At 35.2% G+C, this 24277-nt stretch overlaps 1 protein-coding gene across 7 annotated transcripts in view; it reads right to left on the minus strand.

Annotated features, from left to right (window-relative positions):
• Positions 1 to 24277, minus strand: part of ZZZ3 (zinc finger ZZ-type containing 3) — a 109779-nt gene that overhangs the window by 214 nt on the left and 85288 nt on the right. Inside the window, exons 7-16 of one of the 7 annotated variants that reach the window (XR_006221605.1) lie at positions 21193 to 21340; positions 20993 to 21108; positions 20233 to 20304; positions 19092 to 19193; positions 18332 to 18427; positions 16039 to 16191; positions 10353 to 10487; positions 7021 to 7121; positions 1687 to 1761; positions 756 to 1092 (exon numbers count right to left, since the gene is read on the minus strand). Coding sequence is in view for 6 of the 7 variants with exons in the window: in XM_042997614.1 (XP_042853548.1) it covers positions 6574 to 6718; positions 7021 to 7121; positions 10353 to 10487; positions 16039 to 16191; positions 18332 to 18427; positions 19092 to 19193; positions 20233 to 20304; positions 20993 to 21108; positions 21193 to 21340 (1068 nt within the window). In the remaining variant the exon portion in view is untranslated. The other 6 variants (XM_042997617.1, XM_042997619.1, XM_042997618.1 and 3 more) reach the window with 6 other exon arrangements.

The following is a 24277-nucleotide window of genomic DNA, read 5'->3' on the forward strand; positions in this document are numbered from 1 at the left end:
TGAGCTTGACCTTTCCGAGAGGTGTCTGGAAATCATGCATGGTGTATTTGGTATTATCTAACCTCTTCTTCCTAATTCAGACAGCCGTCCGCACCCCCAGCACGCACACTCTTCCGTCATATCAGCTGTGCCTCAGAGCTGCTAGCTAGTATGTGAACAGAGCGTGGTGTTCAGTTGTGCCCTCAGGACCTGCTAGTCTGACCATTTGATTTCTCTGTCATCAAACAGGGTGTTAGCGCCCCCCTAATGCCCCATCACATTTTCCTTCCTCACCCCAAGATTTACATGCTGTTGCCTGATAAAGGGCCTTACCATGGGGCGGGGAGGCACCTGGGTACCTCCTCTAGTGGCTGTTTCCTCAAGTCTCATCCACTAGTAGCTCAGAGCCAGAGAGACTGGTCTGATAACTCCAACTGGTGATAAGAAATATGATTAAATTTGAAAATTTGATAAGTAAAACAATGTGAAATCGTATAGCTTTTCCAAGCCTGTAAAACCCAGACTAGTCACCAATAACATTTCTGCATTCATTTTTAGGAAACTGGCTACTACTTGGAATACTGTCATATGACAAAGAAAACAAATTGAATAAATTGTCTAACCTAATCTCTTTTACACCTGGTGGTGCATTTCAACAATTATACATTAATACCAATGACCAAACACAACGTAAAGCATGAGGTGATTTGTTACTGCGTTCACTGGAATAATGTCAACTTATAGTTTTGATTTTATAAGATCGTGTATTTATTTATTACTGCCAAACAAGAAAGTAACAGTAACAATACTGATGTGGGTGGGAGAGGCATGTCAGTACATGATGTTTAACAGATCCCAGTGCTGTATTTGTTTCATACGGGCCTTTTCCAGGGCTGTGCAAACCTTATCATATCCATATGTAAAACTGTGCTTTACCCTGCTTCAAACCAGTGAGGTTTGGGTTCTCTTTTGTGTTATCAGTTGCCAAATCAGAGCTTCTTATATATTCTACTGGAATAACTGCATCTTCCATTCAGTCACTACAAATGACCATAGTTTCAGTTTGCATGCCGTTCTTTTCCCTTCAATGGTTGTGCCGATAAGGATCCAATTCTGGGACAGAATTGTATTTTTAAAGTCATTTTTTTTTTCTTGAAATGGATATATGTACAAATAAAATAAATGGAACACAGCATAGCTCTTTGTCTATTTATTTGTAACTCACATCATTCTGGAAAGCACTTGAAGCCTTATTCCAAACAGAATTAGAAGCAAACACAGTTAATAGTTGAGATTTATGATATGCTCATATGGTTTTAATTTTGGCTGTAGATCAGTTCTGAGCTATTACATAGAGAATTCTCAGCGTACTCATGATACATGGTAATTTTTATGTTTCCTTTTGCCCTAGCAGTCATTCTTAAACAGAAATGTCAGTGTTTGCTAAAGAAGAAATTAAATTTCTTTGGTTACAATTATGCCTGTATTACCAAAAAGGGGCATGTTCCTTCAACTCACACAGTTATCAAGTACTTTATTACCACCCCAGTTGTCTCACTCTCTGTACGGGAGCACAAGGAGCATTTGAGCAAATTAGAATCAGAGGGTGAAAATGATCAGTTATGCCAAAAACACAGAATGACTCTTTGTAGGGATTAACATTCTTTAAACACATACCACATATTGGCAAACACAGTTCATGCCTACCACAGCTCGGACAGCTTGAGTACGGGATAGGAGACAACAGATGCCGTGACCTTTATGGCTGTAGCTGGCTGTCCTCTTGAAAAAAAAAAAGAATCAGCAGAGGTAAATAAATGGCTTTGCCCCTGAAGAGGATCTGGAGATGCAACAGACTGCTAAAACGTGTTACGGACGTGGATGGCTTGAAATGACATCACTACTTTAAAGTCACAGGATTTTAAAGCAGGAAAGGATCTTAGAGGTCTCTGCCCAGCAGAAGCCCTTGTGTGTATGTGAAAGACATCAGAACACAATCCAAACTCCTTTACAATGGTCTACATTCAAGGCCTCACCTGCTCTGCCTCTGTACCCTGTATCACCCCATCAACTACATTCTCCTCTTGCTCGTCTGGCTCAAGCTACACGGGCCCTCTTAATGTTGCCTGAACAAGCCAAGATCTCTGCTGGATCAGACCCTTGTTGTTGCTATCCCGCCTCTTCCTCCAGGTTATCCACAGGCCGATTCCCTCACTCCGTCCAGGTCTCATCGAGCGTTCTTTGATTATTTCATCTAAAATGACAGTCTGGTCCTCATTCTTCCACCATTTTTCTTCAAACATTATTTTCTTCACAACATTTATCTCTGCCTAACTTTATGTAATATTTTATATTTATGTGTTTACTGGTGCTCTTCTGCATTAGACCATAAGGCTCTAGAAGGGCAAAGCTTTATACCCTCCATCCGCACACAATTATTAAAAGCTAACACTTATATCCTCTGAAACTTGGTTATTTCATCTGTACAGTGGACATAATAGTAAGCAACCTCACAGAGGGGTTGCAAGTATTCAACAAGTTAGTAATACATGTAAATCATTTACTAGTTCCTAGAGTTCAATAAAAGGTGGTTCTTTGTCAATATTTGTTGAGTGCCTCACTTTCACAATTGGGACTGGGACCCAGAATTTCCACTCCAGTGCCCTTTCACTCTAAAAACATGGCAGAGAATCAAGGTTTACAGCCTAACTGGGAACCCAGAGGAAACCATAATCTTCTCAGCCACCCAGGCTTGAACAACATCCTCCAGATAAGATAGGACGCAATTCTTCAATACTCTCAGAGCCCTGTAAAGATCTCCTGAGGCAGGCCCCCAAAGGGCCCCACGTAGGCACTCACAGACACACTCAGACATACGTGGTCTCTCCTACCTTTCTGGAGAAAAAATATAACTCATCAAAACACTGATTATACTAGTACTAAATATTTATTAGAAATCTAAGAGCCAGGCAGGCCACAGGGACACAGATAGGGATGGTCTTTGTCCTTATGGAGCTAAATGGGATACCACTTCTCAAAAATTCATTTAATTGGCTACACGAAAAACAAGTTAAAAAAAAAAAAAGGTATTTTTTTTCTGGTATTCTATCAACAGGAGGTTATTTTCATAAGGTTAAAAAATAAAAATACTTTACAACCTAAAAGGTCAATGCCTCTATAATCTCTGTGGAGGAAAAAACTACTTGTTATCTGGAAAAAAACAAAAAAAACAAGTACTTCCAATTCCATCCAGTGCAACTAGAACAATGGCTTTCAAAATCTGTTTACCTACATTAAGAAATACAGTTTATATAGCATGCCATAGTAATAACTAAAAGAAGACTTTCACAAAACAGTATTTATCCTTACTACCTGTGATATGCTATTTTCTTGAAAAAAAAATGTTCTTCATATCTCAGTACACTGTTGTCTTCTGTACTGTAATTTAAACACAAGGGGAAAGGGAAGGAAACTGGGTAAGGCATACTATTAGGTTAAGTGAGAGGCACCAAACATGCATGGAAACAAATTCTGTCTCAGGCAGGAGACTTTGCCTAAAGCCTCAAGATCACATGTTTGCTGTCAAATTAGAATAGGTAAGTTATCCGTCTGGGTGGTTTTCTAGAACTCAGTGCTGTCTTCCCATCCAAGGATCTGCTTCCTATTCTGTACCATGAACCTGGACCTGTCCTCAGGTCTGTGGCTCTAGGAACCATGCCACACCAGGGAAAAAGAGTGAAAAACAACCCCCACACACTTCCATCTCCAAACCTTAGTGATGCCTGACACAAAGGGAATGTTCTTGCTCCATAAATTGGCTAGTGACTCTGCAGCAATCTGTCTAGGTTAAAATCTAAGCAGGACCACTTTGCTAACCATATGACCTTGGGCAAGTTATTTAACCTCTCTGGCTAGATCTCCTCATATGAAAACAGGTTAACAAATGCACCTTTCTCCTAAGGTTGCGAGAATTAAATCTGCTACTATATGCTGGCTTGGCTCATAGTAAGCACTTACTCAGTTTTGCGCTTATTATTAGTGCATACCACACCAATCAAAGCCTCCTCTGCCTAAACCTTAAAGCAGTGGTTTTAGGTGTCACTAAAAGTTCCTTCAGTTCTTATCAAACAACTTGAACATAATATTTCAGGAAATACATCTGACCTACATCTGACCTACCACTTAATATGCAAGGCTTTCACAAGTAGGTCTATGTTGTCTCTTAAGGCCAATACTTCTCTGTAGGAGATCCAAGGACTACTTGTAAAAGACAGCCCTGCCTATTCCTGCAGTCCGCCAATTAAAACACCACCACCATATTACTACTCATGCTACTACTACCACTGCTACTATTACCATATAGGGCCTTTTTAAGCCAGGAGGACTACTTGCCTGGAGGTGAAAAATGCAAAATTAACACATCTTCACTCAAGCAGAAAATAATCCTCTTTGCCACTCAAAGTTCTCAAAATCTTTGCTCTTGAAAAATACAGTTAAGTGGATTTATTTTGTGTATTGTTTACATCAGAATTGTATCACACACAGCCCTCTTCCAAAGCATACTTTATGGGATTTTTGAATAAACCTGAATGGTCTCCCCCCAATAATCAGTATTATTTCTATACAAACACAGAAGTTACTACCAAGTGCTGCTGTCTTGCTGCAAGAAGGCAGATTTCCTAGCATATATCAGTTAACATTTAATATCAAAATGCCCAAACGTTAACAACTCCTTCTTCTTCCCCCCAACTACTGATTCCAGGGTAAGAAGTAAAGCTCAAGTCCATTTCCTGTTCTTCCTGATGCAATATATTTTATCAACATCAGTAATCTTTAGTCAATATATTACTTTAAAATTCTCATATTTCTATACTTAAAATAACATTACTTCTCTCAGTTAAAAAAATTCAAGGTATGATTTTAGTACCCTACAACGTATTGAAGGAGTATTAAATAACGTTCCCTTGACTTAAAATCGGAAAAAACAGGGGACTTAGTCCAAAAATTAGGTGAGTATAATACTTAATCTTAGAATACTTATGTGATCTCTTCCAATAGTCAATAATAATTGCCAGTGAATAGAGTGATTTTCAAAAACCATCTGTTTAAATTAAACACGTGAAGAGGCTTACTTTCATCTAAAAGAATTAAGAGTAAAATTTTTCAGCCCGAGTATAGTTTTCACATCTGGACATTAATAATAGCCTTTTTAACCATGGTGTGTGTTCTTTTTGTAACCTAGTTTAATTAGTGTCTCAGCACACACTGAGTGAAAAGATTACCATCTTCTCTCAGAGCTTCTCAAGTTCATTTCCATAATACTATATAGTCCTTACTCTTTTTCAAGGACAGAAAGGTAAAGCAACCCCCTTAAAAAAAATTTTTTTTTTGGTTTTAACACTAGTAAAACAAATCCAAAATCTAACCAAAAAGGAAGTCACAACAAGCATTCTATAATATAAACAGACAGTATCCACATAGTTTATTTCTCACAGTTCTCCTGACAAATGAACATTATTCAAGAACATACTGTATACACAGATAAGAAGAAACATACAAAATGTTTTAAATGATGCACAACAAAATCCAGCAGTATAAAAGAATGCATGTGAACTCTTGCTCACTGCGCAGACTAAATTTAATCACTTGTTTAAATAGTAATAAAAATACAATCTTTTATGGATCTTGTGCAGACTACAAAAGAGGGAAATTATTACCATATATATGATTTTTATATTAGGCAGTTTTCTTTGATGAGTTGCACTGACAACTCCAAATACAGAGGCAGAAGGCTGTGTATTTTAAAGGAATTAATGTTGTGAATTAGAGACTTTACACAGTTACTACCACTGGCACTTTTCACCATAGTTTGTACACATCACATGATCATCTTATATAACATTACATTTAAAAAATATATCTGAGCGACAATTTTATAACATTCACACACCATGAGCTGGTCAAGGAAGCAATGCCACAGTGCCTCCTGTAGTGCTTCGCTGTTGGTAATAAGGACAGTTCATTGTGGTTAAAAGAAATTAGACATCAATATGGTTAAGCAGCTCCGATTTACTAAAGGCCATCAGTGGCCACCACTGGGACAGTGAGTTCTTTTAAAGTGTTTATCCTAGAAGCAAACACCATCATTGGTTAAAACTTTGTCTAAGAAGTCAGCTTCTGTGCCGAAAACTATTTTCACAAAACTGAAAGCTACTAAACTGTTTTAATATAAATACTTTGTCTTCTCATTATCCTATTTATGACCGAGTTCTTTGAAACCTTTGGAATTTACTCTCTTTAATGTGTGCTCTCGTTTCCATCTCACCCATTTAATATCACCACCTAAAAGGCTTTAAGGTGGTGGTGAGAAATTCACCAGGGAAACCCTTTGCTCACCAGGAATGCTCGGCTGCTGAACAGTGATCTAGAGCCACAACGGTGCAGAGCTGGACTTGACAAGAACACTCAGGAAGCTGTCATGCTGTGAGTGTCATTTCAGGGAAAGCAGAGAATCTTTCCAAACTGTGCACATAATTCACAATGATACCATTGCTATGTGTTGAAGAGGACTAGTATACGATGTTCTCTTCCATGTCATCTGTTTGCTGGAAAGTAGTTTGGGTCAAGGTAATTATAACTGGTGCCCTGGGACACACAGTAGTCTCTGTCTAAGAATGTCTCTGACCTATAAACAGGTTCTAATTGGTGATCTTCCTTGTGAATATCTGTTTCATGTAGGCTGCAAAGAAAACACACACACAAACACACACACAGACACATCAATACACGGCACTGGATGCATTTTGGAGTAGATATTATAAAACTTCCTCACAGTTCCACTTCTTTAATCCACCAAAGTCTCTAACGGAAATTTACTTGAGATGTGGTATAATTAAAGAAAATTTCTTAATTGCCTACAACAACAAAGCTTAACCCACTAAATGTGGTCATTTTCTAAGTAGTTTGGAAATCAAATTCACTAGTGGCTGAAAAGCTCTTTACTTGTCAAAACTGAAGACCTAATATGAAGAAAACACTTACCAGTCTGAACAAGAATCACAGAAATCCAAAGACATTTCTGGAGGACAATCCTGGCAGTGCCACCGAACACCCTGGATAGGTTCTATGCCACAGTTATCGCACTAGAAAAGTTTCAGAGAGAAAAATATTAAGCTACATTTTTCCAAAACCTTTTTTTCCTGCTGGGAAACAAAGGATGTACACAAAAACACCTCTCTCCCCAAGGAACTAGACAGTAATATAACACGAAAATGGTTGTAAATTAGATATAATTTCTAGCAAACTAGCACAAATTTCATTCATTCAAGATGAATGTGCAGGTGAGTGACAGGTACATTATAATAACCAAGGGATAACCTTCAATATGCTCCACTTTACTTTAAAAAAATTTTTTTTTAATTTTAATTCCAGTAAAGATACAGTTCTATTAGTTTCAGGTGTACAATATAGTGATTCAACAATTCTATACATTACTTACTCAATGCTCATCATGGTAAGTGTACTTACTACTTTAATTGACTTTTTAACATTTTAAGTAGGGGGTGCCTAGGTGGCTCAGCCAATTAAGCGTCTGACTCTTGATTTCAGCTCAGGTCGGGATCTCACGGTTCGTGGGATGGAGCCCTGCATCAGGCTCTGAGCTGACAGCATGGAGCCTACTTAAGATTCTCTCTCGGGATGCCTAGATGACTCAGTTGAGCGACCGACTTTGGCTCAGGTCATGATCTCACGGTTTGTGAGTTCGAGCCCCATCTCAGGCTCTGTGCTGACAGCTCAGAGCCTGGAGCCTGCTTCAGATTCTGTGTCTCCCTCTCTCTCTGCCCCTCCCCCACTCATGCTCTGTCTCTGTCTCAGAAATAAACATTTAAAAAAAAATTCTCTCTCCCTCTCTGCCCCTCCCCCATTCATGCTTGCTTGTTGCTCCAAAATAAACTCCTTTTAAAAAGTAAATAAAATTTCAAGTAAACCATTTGCAAATTTAGACATTTGAGTGTTAATAACTATTTATTTTTTAAGTTTATTTATTTATTTTGAGAGAGACAGAGAGAGAGAGACAGCGTGAGGAAGAGGCAGAGAGAGAAACCCAACCTGGTATCCTGCTCTCAGGAGGGCCCAAAGGGGGCTCAATCCCACGAACAGTGAGATCATGACCTGGGCCAAAGTCAAGTATTGGACGCTTAACTGAGCCACTCAGGTGCCCCAATAACTATTTAAAGGTACCTCAGACCAATGTATAATGACTGTGATTGAGAACCACTGACTTAATACCATAGTTAAAACTGTATAATTACAGAACTACTTAACAAGCTATCATTACCAAACCCAAGAGAACACAAAATCCTCTCTAAACTTTTATCTTACTGAATTATTCTTCAAAGCCTGAAGAAGCCTAATTACTAATGCCCATAACAAAGAAAAGGCAGATCTACCTCCTTCTTAGTGTGGTGGCATTGTGGTAGCCCTCAGTGTCTTCGGGACAATTTTGGAAATAAATCTCATTTCTAGTTTCTTTGATCATCAGACCAACTAGAGTGACCGACAGGTTAGTAAACAAGCCACAGCTGGGTCTTAGGGCAAATTTTGAGAAGTGGAGAGTTTCCTCTTGAAAGGCCAGAGATACCAATTAGGAAAATTTCTAATGGAGAAGCAAGGTCATGGAAAGATCAAGAGGAAAAATCATTTAATATAGTATGGCTAATGGCCATACTAGAGAATGAGAGGTATAATTTTAAGTTTCTGTTTATCAGTCACAGCACGCATCAGTATTTTTATGTATACCACTACCAGCAAATCTATATCTCATGGTCTCAGTTTTACTTCCTCCAATCTCACCAAGTACAGCCAATTCTAAAGTCCAAGGGTTCTCAAACTTGTCAATCTCTCTCAATTTCCATAGCCACCAATCAAACCTCAGACATTCTCATCTTTGGTCTAAATTACCAAAAGAATTTCTAACCAGTCACCCTGCCTCTAGCTTTGCTTTCTTCTTTCCATTCTCCATACTAAGTCCAGAATTATCTTTTTCTCCTTCACCTATTTTTTTTCAACTACATAAATAACATACATGAACACATTACTGTTTACAAAATTTAACAGTACAAGCTGTCAGAGATTATCCACTCTAAACCCACTGCCTTCTCCAAGGTTATTTATACTAATAGTGTAAGTAACTGGAATGATTTTTCTGAAATGCAAATTTCATGTTACTGTCTACTTAAGATTCTTCAATGGTTCCCCAACCTCGTTAGGAAAGTTTAAACTGCTCAGTAAATCTCAAAGGCACCTTAATAGCAGCACTACTCTCTGATATGTTCTCTAGCCATAGTCAACTATGTTTACTAATTTAACTTCTCTAAATTCCTTATGAGACGAAAACAGAATAAGGACAGAAACCGAGTCCATCTTGTTTACTAATGAATCCCTAGCAGTTAAGCAAAGTGCCTGGAACATAATGGGTATTTCAAAATTTTGTGGACTGAATGGATAGATTTCTAGTAGCCTGAACGGCGAAAAGAAATTTCTCATCTATGAACAAGAGCAACAGCTCCAATGGATGAAAGGATAAAGAAAATGTGAAACACACACACACACACACACACACACACACACACACACACTGGAATATTATTCAGCCCTAAAACAAGAAGAAATCCTCCATTTGTGATAACATGGATGAGAAAGTGGAGGACATTATCCTAAGTAAAATAAGCCACAGAAGTTAACAAGTGCCATATAATCTCACGTATGAATGAAATGAAAAACTCAAACTCAGAAGCAGAGGGTAGAACAGTGGTTGCCAGGGGCTGCGAGGTGGGAGAAATGAGGAGATGTTAGTCTAAGGATACAAATTTTCAATTGTAAGAGAAATCAGTTCTGGAGGTCTAATGGACAGCATGGGATTAATAATATGGTACTGTATACTTGAAATTTGCTAAGAGAGTACACTTAAGTTTTCTCAACACACACACACACACACACACACACACACACACACACACACACACACGAAAAAGGTAACTATGTGAGGTGATGTTTTTACACCTTAATATTTTGTACACTTTAAGTATATACAATTTTTGTCAGTTATATCTCAGTAAAACTGAGAATAAGAAAAATAGCTAGACAAAAACACTTCATATTTTACCTCAAAATATAGATACCTGTATGTTTGTCTTCTTCCCAGAGAATCATAAACCTACTGAGATCAGAAACTGTAGCACACTACTTTATATAAATGAATAGGACTAGAGCTAAACTTACTTTTATCTGTATGCTGGGAATTTAAAGCTGCAGAAACTAATTTAAATCTCTCTTATCACCCTTCCAAAAATTAAATGAATAGTAGAATTTACCTTGAAGCCCACATGTTGTACAAATCCACTTTCAGCTTGCATCTGCTGGAGTTTCTGCTTCTTTAACTTTTTAAACTGTAATAGTTCCTTATATTCAGGTAAATTCCTATACATAATAGGAATACTTTCTTCATCCTAATAACAAAACAGAAAACAAAAACATCTGATAATCAAAATGAACTAACAGGGGGTGCCTGGGTGGCTCAGTTGGTTGAGCGTCCGACTTCAGCTTGGGTCATGATCTCGTAATTTGTGGGTTGGCCCCCATGTCGGGCTCTGTGCTGACAGCTCAGAGCCTGGAGCCTGCTTTGGATTCTGTATCTCCCTCTCTCTCTGCCCCTCCCCTGCTCATGCTCTATCTCTCTCTCTCAAAAACAAATAAAGATGAAAAAATCATTAAAAAAAAAAAAAAAAGAACAGTAAGAAATACTGACACAGAATATTTTTCTACTAATAAAATATTTTTCACTTTTAAGATACTTTACCTTATAGGGCTGACAGAAAATTAGTGTTGCTATTAGCGATATTTTAGACTAACACTTTTGGAAGGCTTCTTAATGCAACAGTAATATTGAACTGTACAAAGTACCAGGGGATGATTCCTACCTCTGTCATACACTAATGCAGACTCAACCCTATCCCAACACATTCATGGCTCCTTGTGATACTCTTTATAATCTACTTCTACCTCATCTGCAGGAAGCTCCTCTTCTCTAAAAGATTTTTTATGCTTTCTCAAGTAAATATCACATTTTCTTAACAAAGAGCAAACCACTTTTTGCTCTGTATACTCCCAATAATCAAGGCAGGACATTCCTGTCTTACCCAAGGGGATAAACTAAATTATGAAGATGATCATTTAGAAGACTATAAAAAATGAATACTACAACTATAGAAATACATGAAGCTGAAGTTGACAGATGAATCACTAACTGCTTCCTACCTATTCTCCCAATTTATTTGTGCTCTGCCATCAATGATCCATTTCTTTCCTTCATGACCTCATGATCCCATGGTCACTAATATCTACAATGCTCCTGAAAGCATCTCCAATTCACTGACCCCATCCATAGTCTATCAATCCTGGTCCAGATAACTCCTACCCCTCCCATTCCTCTTGCTCTCATATTAGGTATTATTAACTACAATGTTTATTTTATGTCAAGGAAACCGGTGTCTATAAAAATAACATTTACCCAAGGTCACATAATTAATCAGTTATGGAGTCAGGTGATTTGAACCCAGATTTGTCTGAATATTTAGTAACTCCTTATACACTCAGCAGCCTAAGGCCTAAATCTAAGAGCTACCCTTAATTTTTCACTGTCATATCTAATCCAACAAAATTGGTCACTACTTAACACTTTCTTAAATTTTTCAAATTGGTCCTCTATAGTATCACTCCTTCCTCCAGCTCCACCATGATTTAAAATCTCCCAATGACTTCCTAACTGTCTACAGAGTCAAGTCCAAAGTCTTCAGCTGAATAAAAGATTGTTTATAATCTCATGCTTCACTTACCTTATCTCCCACCATCTTTCACTCATTTCAAGTTCCTGTCAACTAAAGATGTTAAATTACAGCTACTGTCTTTCTATATCAGCACTGAAAATGACATTAAGTAATGTAATAAATATCTAACACTAATAAATATAATGTGACTTAACTAGTTAAATAATGTGATAAGGAATTTTATAGTGAAATTTATTTAATTCAGATATTTTAAGCAAATACAAAGAGTAGAAACTATGCCAAATTTTTTAATTTGCATTTTAAGTCTAAGGATACTATTAAATTTGGCCAACAAGACTAAGTAAAGTTAAATCACCACACAACTAGTAGGATGGCTACTATCAAAAGAAAACAAAACAAAACAAAACAAAACAAAACAAAACAGAAAATAACAAGTGTTGACAAGGATATAGAGAAACTGAAACCCTAGTGCACTGTTGGGGAGTATGTAACATGTTGCAGCCACTATAGAAAATAGTATGGCGGTTCCTCAAAAAAGTAAATGTAGAATTAACATATGGATCTAGCAATTCCATTTCTGGGTCTACACCCAAAAGAACTGAATGCAGGGACTCGAACAGGAATTTGTACATCTATGTTCATAGCAGCATTATTCACAATAGCCACAAAGTGAAAGCAAACCAAGTGTCCAATGACAGATGAATACATAAAATGTGGTATACACATACCATGAAATATTATTCAGCCTTAAAAAGGAAGGAAAGAGTGACACATGTTACAAGGTAGATGAATCTTGAATACGTTATGGCAAGTGATGAAAGGCAGTCACAAAAGGACAGAACCTGCAGGATTCCACTTAAATGAGGCACCCAGAGTAGCCAAATTCATAGAGACAAAATAGGAGGGAGTTGCCAGGGGCTGGAAGGAGAAGGCAATGGGAGATACTGTTTAACGGTTCTGAGTGTCAGTTTTCTAAGAAGTAAAGAGTTCTGGAGATTGGGTCACAAAAATATGAACATATGTATTTATCACAATTAAAACACTTTTTTAAATCCTCATAAACAGATTTCCTTGTTAAAATCATTTTTAAACTTTAAAGAGGAGATCCTATGACTAATTCCAAATGAGGCTAAAATGGTGTACAGATTTTAAAACTATGGAAGTACATACATGTAATCATATGGTTTCTTTAGATATTGATTTCCTAAAAAAAGAACTTGAAATCTATAAATTTTACCACTAGTAGTTTTATAAATATCTGAACAGCTATTTCAAAATTCAGAATGATTTGAACTGGTGCTCATTTAAAAATAAATAAATAAAATCAACCAAACAAAAGTTAAATCAAATTCAATCTATTACATATATTAATCTACTCCTCATCTGGCTAAATTTTATTCATCCTTCACATGTCACCTTGACTAACACTTCTTTAGAGTTCTTCTACTTACACTCCAAACCTAAATAAAGTACTTCTTAAATAATTATAATCAGTTGTTTTTGAAGCACTTTTTAAAATCTGTAATTTATTGATGTGATTACACATTTATCTCCTCCCACAAGACTAAGATTTGTAAGAGCAAAGATCATAAATATTTTGTGCACAACGATGTAGCTGACCTCTAGCAGGGCCTGATATATAAAATGTAGAATCAATATTTTTCAAATGAATAATTCTAATATTAACAAAGTACAAACTTAAGACACAGCAGATATTAGCTGTTTTAAAAAGAAAAATTTGTGAAGAATACAATCATTTTATGGTAGTTTCATACCAAATTATACACTCGGTATTTGGCTAATCTAAAAACAGAACAAAAAAGAGACTTACTTTTACTTGCTGACCTTTCATTAAAATCTCCTTTGCCAATTATTATAAATAATCAGAGTATTAAGAAAGATATAAGGTAATCCTTTAAGCAAAGAACCAGAATCATGTTAGTTACTGAGGAAATGAATTTCAGGATGTAAAATAAAAATATTAACAGCAATAAAAAGAAATGTCTATGGATGGAAAGGAAAATAAATTGATCTAAATTAGTGTGCGGTCAATAACACCAAGAGGAATTACTTGAAGAGGATTTGACTTTAGTTCTGCAGTGGCATATATCCCAAGGCAAAAAAAAAAAAAAGAAAAGAACTGTCAAAAAATCTGTTTCCAGTAATCATACTGCTGATGGTAAGGTTAGTATTATTATATTCTGAGACTACTGTGAGCACTATGAGACAAAGAAAGTGAGTATTATGTCAATGTCACTGATATCTAGGATTCTCAGAATGGGAGAAAGAAGATACATATTTAAGATCAATAAGGAGAAGTAAAATCCCCAAAGTCCTTAAATTGAATCTGAAATTAAAAAATATAAACTTATGATGTCTTTTTTTTTTTTAATGTTTATTTTTGAGAGAGATAGAGCACAAGCAGGGGATAGATGGGGGTCAGGGGGACACAGTATCAGCAATGCTCAGTGCTAACAGCAGAGAGCCTGATGTGGAGGCTAGAACTCACAAACTGTGAGACCATGACCTGAGCCAAAGTCAGACACTTAACCGACTGAGCCACCCAGGTGCCCCTGAGGTTTTTTATTTTTTTATTTTTCTTCAAAAGTTTGTTTTTATTTTGAGAGAGAAAGAGAGAGCACATGCATGCAAAAGAGCACTAGTAGGGGAGGGGCAGAGAGAAGGAGAGACAGGCTTCACACTGCCAGTGCACAGCCCAATGTGGAGTTTGAACTCACGTACTGTGAGATCATCACCTGAGCCAAGATCAAGAGTCAGACGCTTAATCAACTTAGCCATCCTGGCGCCCCATTATTTTTAAACAATAATATAACCTATTTCCCAGCTCTATCCATTAAATAGGCCTAGACACAATGATCAAGCCAGCATCAAGTAGGATTCCTACAGTCAGGCTATCATCTCCACAATTTCCTAATAAAAGAAAGCAGGACTAATTCTAGGTCTGAAGAAGAAAAATACAAGACAATCCTAGAATTTCCTTGTCAGAACAGGTAATGAAGAAGCTATCAAAAACTACTAGAATCTTGTTCAAAGATCCCAAAATCCAACCTGAATAAGTTACAACTGACCAATGGGCCAATCTGAACACTAATAAAGTCAATAATATCAATGTACTGAAACATAAGAAAATAAACGAAGAATCAAGCAGTTATACTGCCTCTTCCATATGTACCTTAGGGAGAAACAAATAGTTGATGGAGAGGGTTACTTTATAGAATATTCTATCAAATAAGTAAAGAAGAAGTGAGAGAATATCACTGTTTTGTAACATCTAATGAATTAATGAATCCAGGCAATGATCAATGGCTACTATGTCAAAAAAAAAACAGAAAAGACCACCAGACTGATGAAAGTACACATGAAGTAAGTCCTGCCCACCCTAACAAATCTGAATCTGGTCAATTATCTAGATCTACTATTGATTTACAGAAAATGCAGGTAGCAGAAAAACAGAATAAGTGATAACAATTATCTAGACCCACTATCAATTTACAGAAAATTCAGGGAGCAGAAAAACAGAGTAAGTGACACCAGGGAGAAGCAAACAAAACACACACAGTGGTAAATTCTAATGACCCAGTTTTTCAGCAAAAAAGTTCTATGAAGAGGAAAAAGGGGGTGGGGATGGAGGAAAGGAGGAAATCTATTGTAATTTATGATGGGGGAAATTTGAACTGAGTGTATTTTGTATAAAGGATTACCTTTTTATAAACATGATAATAATACTCTGTAATGTCTGAGACTTGCCCCAAAATAATCCAGGATGGAGCTGAGGTGGGTAAGAAGTATAAATCAAAATAAGATTACAACAAACTGATAACATTGAAGCTGGGTAATAAGTACATGTAGGTTCATTATACTACTCTATTTTTATATGTGTTTAAGAAATTTCTTTTATTAATATACTACATATGTTATATAGAATTCATTATACTACTCTATTTTGCATGCTAAAATTTCTTTTATTTTTATTATGTGTTAATATATATGATATATATTAATATATAATGATTTAACAATACATTGTTTTTTTAAAAGCCCATAAACTTCACTTGTTAATTAAAAGAAACCAACATTCTCTGAAGGATAGGAATAATTTAAAAATTCTGGTGTTCTCATTCTGTAACCTGATCTGTATGATACCTAGATAAATACACAGGTATATATATTTTTATATAAATAGATAACTTACTGATGCCTCTTCAATAGCAGTGTTCATGTGGCTATGAAAACAGGATCGGTCATCATCTTCATCCATATACACTGGTGGTTCATGGGAAGTCATGAAAGTGGAAGGTTTAAAGAGATGCTTATTAAGGGGGTGCTGTCGTCTGCTTGTGGAAGACTAAGCGAGAAAACAAATTTTTAATTTGGACATTGGAAAATCATTAAAAGAATCAAAGATACTAAAATACACTATTACTTCCTCCATGTCTATCTATTAAAAGGATCCTGGCTCTACCTTTCAGTACATGCTTATGTGGTTGTTTTTTCTATATTATCTGGATTTTTAAAGCACAACCAGATTTACAAAAAAAATGTAAGGGGGGGGGGGGGATACTCCAAAAACAGTATAATGGCTCACATGCTATCTAGCTTATATTTGTATCTCCAACATTAACCATACTCTTGACATTCAAATGCTGAACTCCTCTTACAGTCATTGTATAACAGAAGATCCGAGAGGATGAAGTAGCCTAAGCCAGATATAACACAAGTAAAAAAATTTTCCACAACATGATTAATGTCTAAAACTACTAACACTGATTGATTGCTTACTGTTTGTCAACATCATTTAACCCTCACAACGTTACTATGAAGTAGTTATTATCACCTCTAATTTAAAGATGGAGGTTAAGGTTCTTGTTCAGGGTGTTACAACTAGACAGTGGTAACACCAAGATTACAAACTGGGCCTGTGTGGGTCCAAAGCCCTCACTCTCAAACCACTATGTAGACTTCCTCTCTTCATAAACAGTAGAGCCACAAAGAATAACCTCAGCTACAGGCAGAACCATCACTTCATCTGTTTCAAGATTCAAACTCCAACCGTGGCAAGAAATCACTGCGTCTATGGCTGGGCTAGATCTCTACAGTCAACAGTCAAAATGTTAATTAACTTAGAGTTCAGTGCATTCAGGAGGGAATATGTTCAGGTTTCTTTAGTATTCCTTTTGTTACCATTACTAGTCTTAGCTGTGAAAATATAAGGTACCCAACACATCTAAAGTTAATTTGGAAATTAATCATAAAAATTAGAGCTATTAAACTGAAAACCGGTTATCAAGGTTCCAACATTCCAAAGCTATAGGATGAACTCTACATATGTGATATAAGTAATGCTATATGGGGGAGGTGGGGGAGAGGAGGGAATCCAAATTATTTAAATGAACTGAAAAGTTAAAATGAGCTTCCAAAACTTGGTAACAAGACAAAAAACAAAACTTGTAAAACATGGAGCTGTACAGACAATATTCTTAATGTAAAATTATGTAAAACAGCTTCAATAAGGAAACTAACAGCATTAGATATACTCTTAGCTTCTTATGTGAAGGAAGGCAGTGGTGGTAGAGGGCAAATAACAGGATGATTTACTAGGAAATGAAAGAGGCCAATTATGTGCTTTATTTTTTGCAATTAAAGCAAAAAACTGTCTACAATTTGATGCAATGGTTTATGTAGGACAGGAACGATAGCTTTTTCACTGTACAGAATAGAACAGAATAGTGGGAAAAGGGCTGGGATCAGAATCAGAGGATCAGTCGTTCTCAGACTTATTAGCTATATGACTAGACAACTGACTCAATTTACCTTAAGCCCTAGTTTTTTGTTTATTTTTACAATTGTATTTTTAAGTAATCTCTACACCCAACATGGGTCTCAAACTCACAACCCTGAGATCTCGAGTCACATGCTCTACCAATGGCATCGGCCAGGCACCCAAGGCCTAGTTTTCTCATCTATAAAAAGACTGTACAACAGTACCTGGTCCTCAGCTTCCAGTGAGAAGAGTAAAAACTAGCTATTAATATTATTATCAGTAAAGTGAAAGTGATAACACTACCCACACTTCTAGAACTGTAGTGAGAAATAATATATTTTAATAAACATTTCTATTTTTGGATTTACATAGCATATCTAAAAACAGAAATTGATTGTGTTTATTAAAAAGTCAAACATTCTAAAATTTGTAACATCACAAAGGCCTTTCTGATATACCCTCAATCTAAATCTTCCAAGTAGCACCCATTCACATAAACTAACCTACTCCTAAGAAAATAATGAATATAAAGATCATTCAATTTCACTGAGCAGCAATAATGGAAACCTACCCTGTGTCCATCCCCAATATAACAAAATGCTTAGAGTAAATCAGATTTTAAAAATAAAAACTTTGTTCTGATAAATGTATACACTTTTACATAGCAATTCTTTTATAAGTTTAATCAAAGATCTAAAGTTTACTTTCTCTATTTTCTTTTTACCTTTTTGGAGTACATATATAAGTTTGGTGTTCTGCCTGGGACTGGAATGCCAGCTTTAGTTAGTTTTATGAAATACTTCTGCACTCGGCTGGCAACCTAAGAAAATATAAGCCATTTAACAAAATTACAAGACATGCATTATGTGAATAGTTCTTAAAAATTAAAATATACCTGTGTTATCTTAATGAATGCTAACAATCTAAAATTTATCATAAATCTAGATATAATTTTAAACCGCCACCAAACGCATTTATATGTTAAAATCTAGACAAAAAATCATTAAAATACAGGAAATTTGTTGGACTCCAAAGCTAAACGCATATTTCAACTTGTGAACACTGCATTAAAAACACATCTATTAATATCAATGCAAAGAATGCAAAGTAATGCAAAGAAGAAAACTGCTATATATTTTTTTAGAAAGACAATCAGAGATACTTACTAAGTATGTCACACATCTATTAGCACAGCCTAACCAAGTACACAACTTGGTGCACTCACTAAACATTCAAGAGACACTAAATACATTATATTCTTATTTTTTAGTAATGATCTGAAGCAGAATCATCTCAAGTTGTTTCTGAAGAAATCAACACAAAATATACAATGCTAAAAACAAAACATAACAACAAAAAAAATCACATACTATAGCACTGTGTAGCTTAAAAATGATGTGGCAAATTTTATGCCAAATGCATTATCCTTCATTAAAAAAACTATCAAAAACAGGCCAGCAATATGCGGCCACCTCCTCAATTACCTGCTTTGCTGTCCTATTGCCCAGTTCATCTGCAATCTTCTGCCAGCGTCGAGATTCTACTTCTTCAGGAGGGTATTTCAGGAGTAGCTGTTCAAGCTTTTTCTAAGACAAATCCAAAACCAAGTTTAATACTGAGTTTCATAAATAAATACATTTACATAAATGAATAAATACATTCACACTTCCTTTTAAACTATAATACACCCCTCACAACTCTGCAGGTTAGGTCACTAGAAATCCTTGATGCGGGAAAAATTTCTAGTAAGGAATTTAAGTTTTACTAGGAAAAATGAGATTAGAGCATAAACCTATGGAAGAACTTAAAGATTCTCTAGTCACTTAAGTAAAAACACAGCACCAAAATTTTTTTAAATTAATTAATAACACTTTATGCATTTTAATGATTTCCACTCACCACCTTTTCTTGCTAGACTATGTTTAGGCTTGCCCCATATAGATTTAACAAAAATATCTAAATTCATTTGGATTTAGACAGAAACTTAAACTTTTCCCTCCTTTGTGTGGTCTTCCACTCAAATATTTGATTTTTAAATTCTGAGCTATCCCCTAAATTGTCACACAGTGCTAAAGATGAAGAATAAACTAGATGCTTGAAATAAAGGTTTCTAAAGCTTTTCAAAAACTGCTAACTTTATTATAGCTTAGGGGTTAATCCTCATATGAAAGAGAGATGTGTCTCAAACCTTACCCATGAACAGTCCTAGCCTCCTAGCCGTATGCCAAAATGTAACAGAACACTCAAGTGTGGCTTTGTCAGCTCCCCTTCATAACAAAAACAAGAATTCACTTTGAGGCACTGTTTTACTTGGCCCCAGGTTTTTCCTCTCTCCCAAAGCTGCATTACAGAAACTTTAATCCATCCATTTTACTATCTTTTTCAATCTACTTCCCACAACCAAGATTCCCGATTTAAAAATCACCTCCAAATAGGAATTCATACGTTCTCAAAATCCAAAATTCTTGAAGTGGGCCAAAAAAAAAAAAAAGTATACAGAATGAAGTTTAGTATTTTGAATTCTTGGTTAAGAGGGATCACACACAACAATATATACTTTACTCATAATACTGACTCTAATCTGAACCTTTTTTTTAACCTACACAATTCAGAAATATCTATTACCTGTTCCTCAACAGTCCACAGTTGGTTAAATGTTTCAGGTTTGGTATCATCACAAAGGCGTCCTCTTATCATCTGCATATAAAACAAGGCTTTTGTCAAAAATAACAAAGACTACCATTTGATAGAGCCAAATAATACACATATTGTGGAATTTTTTTATTAATTTCAAAATATTTTAGTAAATTTATTATATTATGTATAATTTTTTATTGTTTAGAGAATGTTTTCACATTCCTTTATTTCCTTTGGTTTTATACTCCTAGCAATCCTGTGATATAGATGACAACAACTTCATTTTAAAGAAAAGGAAATATTACATTTCTATTCTGAACCCACATGTCAATCAAGGTTCATCTAAATACTAGTGGCAAGGCCAGGACTCAAATCCTGGTTACATTACACTTACACACGAAGACCTCTTATTTTTAGAATAAACAGTACATGTCACACAGTGTACTAAGCATGTTACATGTACTATTCATTTATTCCTCACACAACTCTACAACACAAGTAATATTAACCCCTTTTTATATAAAAGGAAACTGCAGCTTGGAGGCTTTAATATAAATAACATTTGATGTTCCATCGCTGGTAAGCAATACAGCTGGGATTCCAACCCAGGTTTCTCTTAACTTCGAAGTTCATGTTCCCACTATCTTCAGTGAAACACTGCCTAAATTTTAAGAATACAAATCAGGAAATGTTAACATATTTTATCTATAACTCAAATCTTCCTACTCCAACACTTCATACTGTTTACCTGAGGACGACTGTTTGAGCCTTCTGGACCATCACTCAAAGGCAACATAGAATATGAAAGGGACTCTCCATCCTTCTTAGGATCTAAAGGACTTTTTGGTCTAGCAGGTAAACCTACTAAAAAGAAGACCATGTATAGGATTATTAAAGCAAGACTGCCAGATAGTTCTTTATGTAAATTCTTAACATGTAATTTCTTACCTTTATCAAAAACTAGCTTTACTCTCCTAGTATGTCTTTTACGATTTTTAAATTCTCTTTCAAAGTTCCCAAGGCTATTGGTATATTGGTCCCATACAATCTCAGGCAATTGAACAACTCTCTGTGGATATGGAAGCCCTATATCAGCCTGGGGGGGAAAAATGTGACAGTTTAAATTTAACTGAAACTTTCAGAGGACTCCAAATCTAAATTATCATCAACTGGGCACTTCTATTCACTGTTTGAATCCAACAGCCAATAAAGTTAAAGATAATATAGTCTAAACATTAAATAGTAAAAATGATAGCTGGTAAGGAAGAATGAATTTAATGATATAAGCACTATTTTTAGATACAGCTCCAAAGCTGAACTACATAGACATACTGTACTTTATCACTAACACACTTTAAACATAAATAACAAAGCCAAGAAAGGATTTTATCTCTAAGAACAGCATATGAAATGTTTTGATTGCAACAGATGAAACTTGACACATGGAATTCATTTTAAATGTACTCCCGTGTTCATGACTTATTCATAAAACAATGAATTATTTTCACAATAATATAACTCTCATCACATATACAAAAAATTATGACACCTTGAGAATCACAGCTACACCTTCATTCTACTTGGAATTAATTCAGTTACTTAACCAACCACCTTTACAGAAGTCATTAGTTGTCATAATCACTAAAAACAGATCATTATAATCAGTATCTTTTGATAGGGATTTTGGTTACATATATGCATGTTTTTTTGCCAGAACTCACAGAATAGTACAATTAGAATTTGTGAATTTCACTATATAGAAATTTCACCTTAAAAATGTTTTAAAAAATAATTTTAGTTAATAATATGCATTCTAAAGTAACTTGGTGTGAAGTGTTCATGTCTGCAACTTTAAAATGCATTCTTGCTATAAGATGGAATGATGAAAGATTGATAGATACATACATGATAAAGCAAATATAGTAAAATGTTAATTATAGAATCTAGGGGTGAATATGTGTATGTTAACTATATAATACTTCCAATTTGTCTGTGTACTTGACATTTTCCATAGTAAGATGCTGAGAAAAAATTAGCTCAAAAACTATGAAACTGAAAAGAAAAATCCAGTTTAACTGTTTGACACAGAATTCATAATTTTTATTTTATTTATATTACATTATCACCATCATAATAGTACACATTAGTCTAAGGTTCAACTTTTGCAAAATTAGAGTGTCTTTTAAAATAGTGACAGTAATATTGAAGGAAGCTAACAAGCCATAAATGTTCTCTGCTTCTATACAACAACATATACCACAAGTTTCCTCTATTTCAATTAGGAGTTTCTAAATGTCCATTAAAACATATACATGTCAACAACTTATAGCATGGTAAATCTAAAGAAATAGGTAAATTAGGTATAGATGGTCCCCAACTTACGATGGTTCAACTTAGGATTTTTTCACTTTACAATGGTGTAAAAGTGACGTATGCAATAGAAACTGTGCTTTGAATTTTGATCTTTTCCCAGGGTGGCGATATGTAGTACAATACTCTCTCGTGCTGCTGGGCAGTGGCAGTGAGCCGCAGCTCCCAGTTAGCCACAGGATCACAAGGGTAAAAAATCAATACACTGACAACCATTCTGTTCCCATATAACCATCCTCTTTTTAACTTTCAGTATAGTATTCAATAAATTACATGAGATATTCAACACTTTATTATAAAACAGGCTTTGTGTGAAGTAATTTGGTCCAACTGCAGGCTAATGTAAGTGTTCTAAGCACCTTTCAGGTAGGCTAGGCTAAGCTATGAGGTTCAGTAGAATAGGTGTATTAAATGCATTTCGACTTATGATACTTTCAACTTAAGATAGGTTTATCAGGACATAACCCCATCTAAGTTGAGGAAGATTTGTATACATGAATAAACACACACACACAAAAAGGAAAAATCAAACTTCTAAATTAAATCCAGCAGAAAAACTTCTTTGCAAGAAATGTAAGTCATAATTGTTCAAGTGTCTGGATCTAATGTAATTCTGTACACTTTCACAAAAAATTGTTAAGATGGTCAATATCCCATCTCTGCTTCTGAGATAAAGTGAAAGGAAATTCAGTTCTAAATTATACCTGGAAATGGAGAACCAGCAAATAACCAACTGCCTATAAATCTAGTAAATAAGCATAATTGCATCTTTTTTGCCCAGCAGGGAACATGAATAAAGTAAGATCAAGTTTAATAAATCTTTTACTAATAATTACTTTTCTATCACCGTCTGTTTTAGTTGAATCAATTTTAAGCAACCACAGTGAGTGCTCTATCTTTTTGCACCAGCAAATGTTTAATAACGGCAATGCAGAATCAATAAACACCTAAGTGGACTCACTATACAAAGAGGGCAAATAGGATCCTAAAAAGTTTAGAAGTTTTAGCAAATCAATATATAGATTCTATACACATGATGATATTCAGTGATCTCAAGCATGGAGAGAAAGTAATGACTGCCAAGGAATAATACAGCTAGAGAAATCCAAATAATAAATTAATACAACTAAGTGAAACAAAGTCCCCAGGGCTGTTCCCTCAACACCTGGTACACCACTTTTGTGACTCATTAAAAACTGGTAACTAATAACTATGTTACAGTAGTCATGCTTTATAGGTTTTTTGTTTTTTAAGGTGAATAAGAAGATTCTTTTTCATAGTTTTTCAGTTTTAATGTTTTCATACAATGCTGATTAATATTACACCTCTCAAATTTATTGAACAATCAGTGGATCCCTAATTCAAGACACACACTATGGTAATAAATGCACATCTAAATTATCTCCATATTCACATACAAGAAAGTGATAAAACCTTGAATCACTTTCAAATGGTTAACTGTTAAATATGAAAGTTCTGTTTTAAGGAAAAGAGAAAATTGAAAGGAATTTTTCACTAAAATAAAGGACATTATAAAATTAAGTAAAATTTGTATCTTATCCTCATGTCTTTGGCAACCATAACCTTAAAGGCATTTAAAATACTTTTTGTTCTTACCACAAATATTTTCTGTCATATTACAAGGGAGATTACAAAAGTAACT

The sequence above is a fragment of the Panthera tigris genome, chromosome C1 (assembly GCF_018350195.1).
Source record: "Panthera tigris isolate Pti1 chromosome C1, P.tigris_Pti1_mat1.1, whole genome shotgun sequence".
Taxonomy (NCBI): Eukaryota; Metazoa; Chordata; class Mammalia; order Carnivora; family Felidae; genus Panthera; species Panthera tigris.